This window comes from Panthera pardus, unplaced genomic scaffold (genome assembly GCF_024362965.1).
Source record: "Panthera pardus isolate Hobbes unplaced genomic scaffold, ASM2436296v1 HiC_scaffold_20, whole genome shotgun sequence".
Lineage (NCBI taxonomy): Eukaryota > Metazoa > Chordata > Mammalia > Carnivora > Felidae > Panthera > Panthera pardus.
Genome location: NW_026526766.1, coordinates 2072268 through 2084842, shown reverse-complemented (window position 1 = coordinate 2084842; position 12575 = coordinate 2072268). Strand labels below are relative to the sequence as shown.

The 12575-nt window shown below is 48.1% G+C and overlaps 1 protein-coding gene across 1 annotated transcript; it reads left to right on the top strand.

Moving 5' to 3' along the window:
* Positions 1-795: 795 nt before the first annotated feature.
* LOC109257901 (60S ribosomal protein L21-like) lies at positions 796-1633 on the top strand. Its single transcript, XM_053907712.1, has one exon. It carries the CDS (start codon positions 855-857, stop codon positions 1335-1337), a length of 483 nt encoding a protein of 160 aa, XP_053763687.1. The 5' UTR covers positions 796-854; the 3' UTR covers positions 1338-1633.
* Positions 1634-12575: the final 10942 nt, after the last annotated feature.

The following is a 12575-nucleotide window of genomic DNA, read 5'->3' as shown; positions in this document are numbered from 1 at the left end:
TCCTGCATCTCCCACAGTTGGTGTATAGACATGCAACAGATTTTTGCACGTTTATTTTGTATCCTGCAAATTTACTGAATTCATTTATCAGCTGTAGCAGTTTTTCAGTGGAGTCTTTAGGATTTTCTGTATGCAGCATCATGGCATCTGCAAATACTGTGAAAATGTCCATACTACTCAAAGCAATCTATACGTTTAATGCAGTCCCTATCAAAATACTAATAGCATTTTTTACGGGACTAGAACAAACAGTCCTAAAATTTGTATCGAACCACAAAAGACCCTGAACAGTCAAATCAATCTTGAAAAATAAAAGCAAAGCTGGAGGGCATTGCCAATCTGGACTTTAAGTTCTATCAAAAAGCTACAGTAATCAAAACAGTATGGTACTGGCATAAAAAGAGACACATAAACCCAGAAATAAACCCACAACTATACGGTCGATTAATCTTTGACAAAGCAAGAAGGAACATCCAATAGGAAAACACAGTCTCTTCAACAAACAGTGTTGGGAAAACTGGGCTCAACATGCAAAAGAACGTAACTGGACCATCTTCTTACACCATACATAAAAATGATTTCAAAATGGATTAAAGACCTAAATGTGAGACCTGAAACCTTAAAAATCCTAGAAGAGAATACAGGCAGTATTTTCTTTGACACAGGCCATAGCAGCTTCTTTCTAGATATACCTCTTGAGGAAAGGGAAATAAAAGCAAAAGTAAACTACTGGAACTATATCAAAATGAAAATCTTCAGCACAGTGAAGGAAAAAAACCAACAAAACTAAAAGACAACCTTTAGAAGATATTTGCCTTTCGGCCAGAACCGCCATCTTCCAGTAATTCGCCAAAATGACCAACACAAAGGGAAAGAGGAGAGGTACTCGCTGTATGTTCTCTAGGCCTTTTAGAAAACATGGAGGTGTTCCTTTGGCAACATACATGCGAATCTACAAGAAAGGTGATATTGTGGACATCAAGGGAATGGGCACTGTTCAAAAAGGAATGCCCCACAAATGTTACCATGGCAAAACTGGAAGAGTCTACAATGTTACCCAGCATGCTGTTGGCACTGTTGTAAACAAACAAGTTAAGGGCAAGATTCTTGCTAAGAGAATTAATGTACGTATCGAGCACATTAAGCACTCAAAGAGCCGAGACAGCTTCCTGAAGTGTGTGAAGGAAAATGATCAGAAAAAGAAGGAAGCCCAGGAGAAAGGTACTTGGGTTCAACTGAAGCGCCAGCCTGCCCCACCCACAGAAGCACACTTTGTGAGAGCCAATGGAAAGGAGCCTGAGCTGTTGGAACCCATTCCCTATGAATTTATGGTGTGATAAATGTAAAAAAAATAAAAGACGTCAAGACTGTAAAAATGTTTCTTTTAATTGAGTAGCAGCATGGTATTGTCTTCCCCAAAGAAGTATTTAAAGCAAACTTTACATCCGAATTCACTGGGGGATGGCTTTATTCAAATTTTGTGGGTTTTGAGGCACCTGGATGACTCAGTTAAGCATCCGACTTTGGGTCAGGTCATGATCTTGCAGTCCATGAGTTTGAGCCCCGCGTCAGGCTCTGTGCTGACAGCTCAGAGCCCGGATCCTGCTTTGGATTCTGTGTCTCCCTCTCTCTCTGCCCTCCCCTGCTTGTGCTGTCTCAAAAATAAATGTTAAAATATGAAAAAAAAAAAAAAAGAAGATATTTGCAAATGACATATCCAATACAGGATTAGCATCCAACACATATAAAGAATTTATAAAACTCAACACCCAAAAAGCAAATAACCCACGATACCACCTCACACCTGTCAGAACGGCTAAAATTAACTCAGGAAACAACAGATGTTGGTGAGGATGCAGAAAGAGGAGAACACTTTTGCACTGTTGATGGGAAAGCAAACTGCAAAACAGTATGGAGGCTCCTCAAAAAATTAAAAACAGAACTACCCTACAACCCAGCAATTGCACTGCTAAGTATTTATCCAAAGGATACAAAAATGCTGATTCAAAGGGGCACACGCACCCCAATGTTTATAGCTGCATTATCAACAACAGCCAAATTATGGAAAGAGCCCAAATGTCCACTGACTGCTGGATATGGAAGATGCGCATATATACATACACACAATGGAGTATTAGTCAGCGATGAAAAAGAATGAAATCTTGACACCTGCAACAACGCTAATGGAACTAGAGTGTATCTGGTAAGTCAATGTCAGGCAGAGAAAGACAATTATCATATGATTTCACTCCTATGTGGAATTTCAGAAACATAACAGATCAACATAGGGGAAGGGAAGGAACAATAGAGGGAGGCAAACCATAGCAGAGAACTGGGGGTTAACAGAGGGGAGCTGGGGGGCAATGGACTAAATGGGTGATGGGCATTAAGAAGGGTACTTGTTGGGATGAGCACTGGGTGTCATATGTAAGTGATAAATCATACTGGGTTCTACTCCTGAAACCAATACTTCACGGTATGTTAACTAACTTGAATTTAAATAAGTTTAATATTTAAAAAATGGGCCCAAAACATGAACAGACATTTCTCCAAAGAAATCCAAATAGCCAACATGAAAAGATGCTCATCATCACTCATCATCAAGGAAATGAAAATGAAAATTACAATATCATCTCACACCTGTCAGAATGGCTAAAATCAACAACACAAGAAACAGGTGTTGGCAAGAATGTGGAGAAAAAATGGACCCATGTAGTTCAAATTCGTGAAGTTCAAGGATGACATGTATACACTACTTACAAGATATTCATTTATATTCAAACCTATATAGACTCAGAGTTAAGGGATGGAAAAGGATACAATACCCCACTCAAATAGTAACCAAAACAAACTAGGAGTTTTTATACAAAAAAAAAAAACACCAAAAAACAACCAGGAGTTTTATACAAAATAGATTTTAAGTCAAAAACTTTCTGTAGACCATAAAAGGTCTGTATATGACGATTAAAGAGTCCATTTAACAGGAAGATATAACAACCATATGTACACCCGATATCCAAGCACCTAAACATATAAAGTAAATGCTGACGTATTATATTGCACTATAATGATGTTAGGGGACTTTAAAAACTCACTTATAATAACATAGAATATCCAGACAGAAAATCAGTAAAGAAACAGTTGACTTGAACAATATTATAGATCAAATGGACCTTATAGACATACACAGAACTCATATTCCATCCAACAGCAGCAAAGATTCATTTCTAGTACACAAGCAACGCTTTCCAGGATAAATAATACGTTAAGCCACAAACAGATCTTAAATTAAGAAGATCAAAATTATTCAAAGGATCTTTTCTGACCACAAGGGAATGAAACTAGAAATCACTAGCAGCAAAAACAAACAAACGAACAAAACAAATTCACTAATGTAGAAACTAAACAGCCCACTCTTGAACAACCATTTGCTCAAAGAGGAAATCAGAAGGGAATTGAAAAAGTGTATCAAGACAAACTCAAAGAAACACAGCACACCCAAACTCACAGGATGCAGCAAAGGCAGTAAGTACTAAGATGGAAGTTTATAGTCAGAAATACCTCTATCAAAAAAATAAAATAAAAAGGACCTCAAATAAACAGCCTACCTTTACACCTCAAGGACCTAAGGAAAAAAAGAAAAACATAATCCTCAAGTTGGCAGAAGGAAGGAAATAATACAGATTAAAACAGAACTATATCAAGTAAAGAACAGAAAAAACAGCAGAAAAAGTTTTAAAAACTAAGTGGTGATTCTTGAAAAGATAAATTCAACACACCCTTAACTACATTAATTAAGTAAAGAGGACTTGAATCAAGAAAATCAGAAGGGAAAGAGGATGCAATAAAAAGTGATGCCTCGGGGCGCCTGGGTGACTTGGTCGGTTAAGCGTCCGACTTCGGCTCAGGTCATGATCTCATGGTCCGTGGGTTCGAGCCCCGTGTCGGGCTCTGTGCCGACAGCTCAGAGCCTGGAGCCTGTTTCAGATTCTGTGTCTCCCTCTCTCTCTGCCCCTCCCCTGTTCATACTCTGTCTCTCTCTGTCTCAAAAATAAATAAACGTTAAAAAAAGTGATGCCTCAAGTCCTAAGAGGAAAATACACTACAATTCAGGCCTATCTCAAGAAACAAGAAAAATCCCAAATACAGTATCTAACAGCACACCTAAACAAACTAGAAGCAGAACAACAAAGAAACCCCAAGGCCAGCAGAATAAGAGAAAAAATAAAGATCAGAGCAGAAATAAAAAATATAGAATCCAAAAAAATATTGTTTCAATGCCCATACGGCCTAAAGTGCCCTATCGATTTCATGCAATCCGTATTAAAATTCCAATGGAATCTTTACAGAAATAGAAAAACAATCCAAAAATTTATAGGGAACCACAGATCCTGAAGAGCCAAAACAACTTTGAACAAGAGCAAAGCCTGAGGCATCACATTTCCTGATTTCAAAATATATTACAAAGCTACAATAATCAAAATAATACAGTACTGCCATATAGACATACAGGTAAATGGACCCAAGAGCCCAGAAATAAATCCATCTATAGTGTGATCTTCAAGAAGGATTCCAAGAACTCACAAAGTGGGGAAAGGGTAGTCTCTAATAAATGGTGATGGGAAAACATGCTTAAGAGTGAAACTGGTCCCTTATTCAACTTCCATCACAAAAATCAACTCCAAATGGATAAAAAAGACTTAAGACCTGAAACTACTAGATAAAAACAGAGATTCCGCTGCTGGGATCTACTTTGTGTCTTCAAAGCCTGGCATCCGGATGCATTGATCAGGGTTATGTTTAGTTGTTGGGAGGGGTTAACAAGTATGACCGACACTCTGGCACATACAAGGTGCTTCATCATGATTGCCCACCTCTGAACATCAACTTCATCACCTGCAAAAGTGAAACAATTAATGTTTCCACCTAGTGGGGTTTTTATGGATTTGGAATACATGCATGTGAAAGTACTCCACACAGTGCCCTGCACACACTAGAAACTCAAGTGATGCAGTGATGATGCAAATTTGCATTTTCAGTGGAGCCTGATAAACACAGCTGGGCACTCAGTTTGGCTCTGCTCTTTCTTCAACAGTTTAGGACACCAAGAGTTTTGGCTGTCAATATTTGGATAACGGGAAACATGTTGCATTCTAAAAAGGTCACCGTTTATAATTTAAAGCCAGTCTATTGAAGTTGCCATGCCTGCTCCAGTGGGAGCCACCCAAGGGAGGAAACAGGTTTCTCTCTCAGGAACGGTCTGGGTCTACTTTACTCCTAGCAGAGTCCATCCAATAGGTCAGTCCTGCCAGCACATTCTGGAGAGGGCTGGTCATGTCTGACTTCCTGGAGGGCAAGTCCTGACCTACCAGCCACCCCACTGAGGACAGGACTCCTGGGGGACTCAGCCCCATTCTGCATCCAGCCACCAGCAGAAGTGATATTTCCAGTCCAATCCAGGTGAAAATGAGAAGACTGCTGACAATTCCAGGGGAATGGCTGCCCTAGAGAAGAGACAGGATGACGGCAAGTCACAGAAGGTCAGAACAAACAAGGGTCAGTACACATGGGGGAGACTTACAGCCACCAACACAGCCCCATATCCCACTCCCAGGCCAACAGACACTCCACCCAGTCACAGTCATCTGTGCCACCATCAAACAGGCCCACAGAGCTCCACACATCCTCAAACACACAAACCCTCTACCTATCAGATGCCTGGTTGTGTACCCAGAACCCTCATGCCCCAAATATACATAAACCCTCAGCCCCAATAAAATTACAGCTATGGCCTTCAATAAAATAATGCACTCCCAGGGAACCTGGGTGGCTCAGTCAGTTAAGCCTCCGACTTCGGCTCAGGTCATGATCCTGCAGTCCATGGGATCAAGCCCTGTGTCGGACTCTTTGTTGACAACTCAGAGCCTGGAGGCTGCTCAGATTCTGTGTCTCCCTCTCTGTCTGTCCCTCTCCCGCTCACACTCTGCCTCTGTCTCTCTCAAAACAAACATACATTTAAAAATTTTTAACTAAAAAAATGCACTTCCAACCATCCCCATATCCCCAAAAAATCCACTCAACCTCATAAAACCCCCAATGCAATGCACACAAACCCTCCAACAATAACTGAATACATTAAAACCAAACTCACATACTCCTTAATGTTAGACACAATCCTCTAATCCCACATATACCACACACAGTCCCCTAGAGCTGTGAACATCCACATAGGCATGCCTTCAAAGCTCAAATACATAAATACCCTCAGACAGACACAGACAGGGTTTCCTACCTTCTCCTAAATGGTCACTCCCCCCCAAAAACAATGACCTTACCACGCTGATACAAACGTACACCCATCTCCCTCTTGAGAACCTATAAATACCATGTCTACACCCCTCAATTCTGCACACACCACTCAAAACACCCCATTACACTAACAACCCCAATCTCCCAAATCCCTCCACTCCCTAAATTCTTACCCTGACAGGATGCATGAATACAGGTATAACACTGATATTGCAAACACACACAAAACCAACACATGAAGCATTAAAATGCATAACTCTACCTCTTCTGAAACGCACATACACATATTCACCATAGTCTCAAAATGCACACAACCAGCCACACCATCCAGGCATACCACACGCACCCACACCCACCCACACACCATTCCACACCACCTGTATACACACAGCTCTCCTTGCCCCCCCAAATCACACATATACAATCCCTACACATCCTTAAAATTACCCCAAACTATCTCATACCCCCATATACCCACAAGTTATTCTACAACCTTCTTTGTCCTGGTTCACATTGCTTCTCCCCAGCCTCCTTCCAAACACAAAACACACACACATACAACAGTCCCCCCAACCGCTGTCCCAACCCGAGGCCTCCAGAAAAAAAAAAGTACTGAATATATAGAACCAACCCCTTAAACCTCTCAAAATACACAGGAACCCTTCAAAATTCCTCAAACACACTATGGACCCCTTACAAATAGAAACATACACATACGCGACCTTTCGTGTCCCAAGTGCACATGCACCCAGACACATACATAAGCAACCCCCAATCCTCAAATGTATATATTAGATTAGTATGATTTCACCCATATGTGGTTTTAAGATGCAAAACAGATGAACATATGGGAGGGGGGGAAATACACAGGGAGGCAAACCATAAGAGACTCTTAAAGACAGAGAACCAAACTGAGGGTTGACGGGGGTGGGGTAAATGGGCGGTGAGTATTAAGGAGGGCACTTTGGATGAGCCCTGGGTGTTAGACACAAGGGATGAATCACTGAATTCTACTCCTGAAACCAAGATTGCACTGCATGTTAACTAGCCAGAATTTAAGTAAGTTTTTAAAGAAAAGGATGACTCACTAAACACTGAATTCACACACACAACTCAGCCTGTACTATACACACTCAACACACCACACAAACTTCCTGCAAGCACCCTGAATATTCACAGGAATTCACACAACCCCAGCGCACACACACCCTCACGTCACTGGCACACACGCGTGCAGAGCTCCAGTCTCACAATGAGAAAACCGCCCTCGTGAGGTGCTGCCCGCGTGACTACAGCAGGACAGCCTGCTCACACCCAGTCTGGACATTTCGATAAGGGCCTGAGCTTAGAATTCCCACCCCAAGCTCCCACTCTGCTTTTCCTAGGGCACCTTGGAAAGTAACCCTCCAGAGCTGAGCCCGTGAAAAGCGAGCAACCTCCACCCCAACCAACTGGCAGTACTAGGTGCTTGCTACCCTGCACTCTACGTCTGCTGGCTGTGGCCCAAGATGGACAACTGCCCTTCCCCTGGCTCACTGCACGCCTGTTACAGGGACCTGGAAGTAAATCTTGTGACTCTCCTTCCTTTGAGGGAGGCGGGTGTGCTGAAACTGTGCGTTCGATCAAACCACCCTGTGCTTTTCACTTCCCCACGGTGTTGCTCAGGTGCCGAGGGAGCTCCCTGCTGAGGCCGCGTGGGTATGACCGGCTGAAGGAGGTCTTAATCCAAGACTGGTTCTTAATACGATCTACCAGCTCGGGACCCCCAACAATGCTCAGCACAACATACAAGGGCCATCCAACGCCCCCCCCCAGACACAAGCGCAAACCTACACACTCCCCAACTTCACACACAAAAACTCCATGCTCGTACAAACATTCACAATATTCACAACACCGATGCACACTTACACAGTTTCCACCACCTGAAGACACCCACACACTCAGAATCTATATACAGAAACTGCGATGGGGAGGAGTTGGTGACAACGGCAAGTATCACCTGCCCCTCTTTCCAGGGAAGGCCCGGTGTCCCCCGCTGGCAAGGGTGCCTTCGGGAGGCAGTGTCGACTCCCGGCTCCTTCAGGGACTGCCGAGCTACACACAGTGGCCTCACCACGGGGCATCCCCTTTCCAGGAAGGCATGTGTCCCACGGGTTGATGGCGGCCTGGCCGGTTTCCTCCAACTGAGGACAGACAGCTCTGAAAGAGAGTTCAGTGGGGGAAGCACAGGCTGTGCTGGAGTCTGGGGGAGAGATCGATGGGTCCAATCCTGCTTTCTGCTTCTTCCCTCACAGGTGCTGTTTAGTAAACATCCTGTTCCCTGAACTCCGTGTTCAGGTCTGTTTTCGGAAGAATCCAAGCTACTACAAGTATTTACCAAGCACGGTAAAGACTCCTCTTCTGGCTCTTACTTTCCAGTGGAGAAAACAGATAGTAAACACAGAGCTGCATCACGGACACACACACATACACACACACACACACATGCACAGCATCAGCCAATGTCCAGTCAGCACTTTGACCAAAAACTCTGATCTCTGCACATGGAAGGAGGAGAGGCTACAAGCACCGATATACAACTTATTAAAAACCGGTCACTGTTTCTAATTTTGTTTCTGGGGCGCTCCCAAGGAAGAGGCCTTGAGCTTCCTTAAACGCTGCATTTCTAACCAGGGTGCACCATGGACACGTTTGTTGTTTAAAGCGTGAGTGAGCCTCGGGAAGGAGCTGGACCGCTGACCTCCAAGCTAACATTCTCTCAGGGTCCCTAACCAGGAGCAGCCACAGGAGCAGGGTCTGGCGGAGGGATGAGGGTGGCGGACTTCATTCCCTGACTTGCTCCCTCCTCCTCTCCCGGCGGAGTCAAAGCCTGCCTCCAGCCCCGTCCTGATTCCCATCCTCTCCCTGCTCTGTTCCTAGTCCCACTGACCCCGTTCTGCTTTTCCCAGTCCCTGCAGGCTGTAAGCCCTTGGACGCGCAGCTCCTACAGCAGACATCAGAGCAGCCTCCTTTCTGCATCCACCTTTTGGGTGTCCTCAGACCCACTCCTGTGTTGCTGCAGGGCTCCTGAGCCCCCAAAGCCCAGTGTGGGTGAGAGCGTTCAGCTCCTTTATCCCCACCAACTGCTGCGAAGTGCAAGGGGTGGGAGCTCCTAATGGCCTGGCCAAAGGGGCCGCTCCGTGCAGAACAGAGGATCCCTTCTGCCCAGGGAGAGATGGGGGAACGCAGGGTACGTGCCGTAACGTACACTCCAAAACACCAGTGGCCCCAGAACAACCAGCTGTGATCGGCCTCAGCCATTCCAGACGTTTCCATCCATTCCACGTGAGTGGGGCGTTTTCAGTGCTGGTTTGGGATATCGAGACACTCCTGTTCTTCTCCCCTAAAGCTCAGGGTCTACATCTTCCCATATCAAAAACAAAACAAATTAAAGGAACCCAAGAACGTCTACCTTGCATGGGTTACATCATGTTCTTTTTAGAACATAAAATGTTTTAAAATACAAAAAACAGGCAAAGGTCCGTTTTGCCAACAAAAAACAATGCAATTAACATACCGTACTGTCCCTTTATTGGGGATAGGTTACAAAGGAGGCAGTGAGAGCCCTAGGAATCCGCTAGTGCTAAGAGAGGTGGTATTGGGGCATTCAAGAAGGTGACGTCGGCACCTTTTGCTGGAGGGAGATCCACCATGAGGGAGAAGAGGCCAGTGGGAGACTCCCCATAAGGAAGGCCCAGAAAGGCTTGGGTGGGTCCCAGGGAGGGGGAGGCAGGAGGCAGCTGTGTATGTGGTCAGCTGGTGGCCATATTGACTGAACCCTCTGGTGGGTCTGCAGGTCCATGTGGACGGAGAGAAAGAGCATCAGGTCATCCCATCAGAGAAACATGAAGCTGAGATAAGCTTCCCAGGACTAGGAGCACCCTGAACCTTCGAAAAGAAAAGAGAGCATACCCTACAGGGTTCTGGAACATCACAGCCATACCTACCCAGAGCAGAACATCCCAGTCTCCCCGGGTCTCAGCCCCCAGCCCTTCTGCAGGGACAAAGCCTCCCAACTCCAGGCCTGTCAGTTCACTGACCCCCCCCACCCCGCCCCCAGAGGTCCTGCCGAGCACCGAGGACTCAGGCTTCCACTGAGATGAGCTGGTTGAGAACTAGCGACATGGCTGACCAGCATGATCGCCCAAATCCCCCACCACCTGGGGCAGCTGCTCTCGCAGACACATGTTTCTACAGACCGTCACCACCTGCAACCCACGTGGAGGGTGTCCTTGCCTAGCAGCCATGCCCCAGAAGAGACAGCAGTGCCCGTAGCTGCCCGGCTGACCTGCGGGGGTTGCCCGCCAGAGCAGATCTTCCGACCTTCCGCCCTCCCGTCCAGGAATCCCCATCACACCAACAACACACTGGTGAAGGTTCTGCACGACAGCCATCGATGCCCACCAGGCCATCCCACTTGGGACCCAGATGCCAGGACCGCAGGTGCTGAAGGAGTCTCCACCCACCTAACAGACACCCCCAACCTATCTGCACATCACCAATGTTTACAGGGATGCTTTGGCCCTAACCAGTGGGCCAACCTCATTAGGAGTGACGCAACGGTTCAGAATGACCAGGCTCGGTGCACACACACAAGGGCCCACAGCTCCGGAAGCGACACTCACAATTCACAGAGTCAACCCCCCCCCCCCCCAACACCCAACGATGCCTGAATATGCTTGCTTCGCTCATCCATCCATCCATCCATCCATCCACCCACACAGACCGGTGGTGTGCTCGTAAATGCTCAGGAAAATGCTCCCGGAGAAAGGAGGGACAGGCTTCATTTGTGGCTTTTACCTAGCATTCGCAGCTTGACTGCTTCAAGCGACCCGCCTGCTGACACTCAACACGGAACTAGGAACAGATGCGCACCACTCACCATCCCGAGTCGGCACAGGTCACTTCCAGCACACCCCAACGCTTCGCACAAGCCCACATCACGAGGGCACGTCAACCCCCGCCCCCACCCCCGACGCCATGAAAGAGTCACGGACTTGCCCTCTACACACCAACACACACACACAGCTCCACTACCCAAAGAAATACCCTTGGAATGCTCCTGAAACCTTCACACCTTGCGAACAACTTGGATAATTCCTGCAGCTGGTGACGGATAGATACACAGCTGCCGACAATCAGGAAAAGAACCTGAACCCTAAACCACGTGGTCCTGCGACACTGGCCGAGTAACACGCAGCACGCCACACACCGAAGCTCACACGCGCAGGCGCCGTCCACACCCTGCCCCTACGCACGCGCGCCTAATCCTTCCAAATCCGCCGCGACTCGCACCGGACCCCGAGTCACAGGGGGAAACAGTCGCACGTTCCCCACAGTACCCACAGCTAACCGCCAACTGCCCGAGGAGCTGGGCACTCAGCGTCCACACGCGACTCTCCGCCCACGCTCACACTCGGCCTCGGCCCCTCCCTCACAAACGCCCTACCGCAGGGCGGTAGAGACCGCACTACCCCACACGTGCGAACACACGTGCCACACTCCCGGCGGACAAGCTCCCGCGGCCCCACCTGTGCTCCGCTCGCCTGGCGGCCCCGCGCCCTCGGAGGGGAACCCCGACGGCCCCTCGCCACCCGCCCACCGCACCCTCCAGGCCCCCGAAGCCCGACCGCCGGGACGCACATCCAGACGCGCGGCCGCCCGGGGCCCCGCTGCCGACGCCGACACGCCCAAGAACCCGCCTCAGAACCGCCGGGTCCAGACGCCGGGGCGCAGACCCCAGACCCGCCGCAGCCCGGGACCCCGGTGCCGACGCTGAAACGCCCAAGAACCCGCTTCAGAACCACCAGGTCGAGGGGCCGGGGAGAAGACCCCAGACCCGCCGCTGCTGCTCGGGACCAATTTGCCGAGGCCGACACGCCCAAGAACCCGCTTCAGTACCGCCGGGTCGGGACGCCGAGGCGAAGACCCCAGACGTACAGCCGCCCGGGACCACACTGCCGACGCCGACTCCCAAGAACCCGCCTCAGAACCGCCGGGTCGAGACGCCGGGGCGCAGACCCCAGACCCGCTGCTGCTGCTCGGGACCCCGCTGCCGACGCCGACACGCCCAAGAACCCGCCTCAGAACCACTGGGTCGAGACGCCGGGGCGCAGACCCCAGACCCGCCGCCCGGGACCAATTTACCGAGGCCGACACGCCCAAGAACCCGCCTCAGAACCGCCGGGTCGAGATGCCAGGGGAAGACCCCAGACGTACAGCCG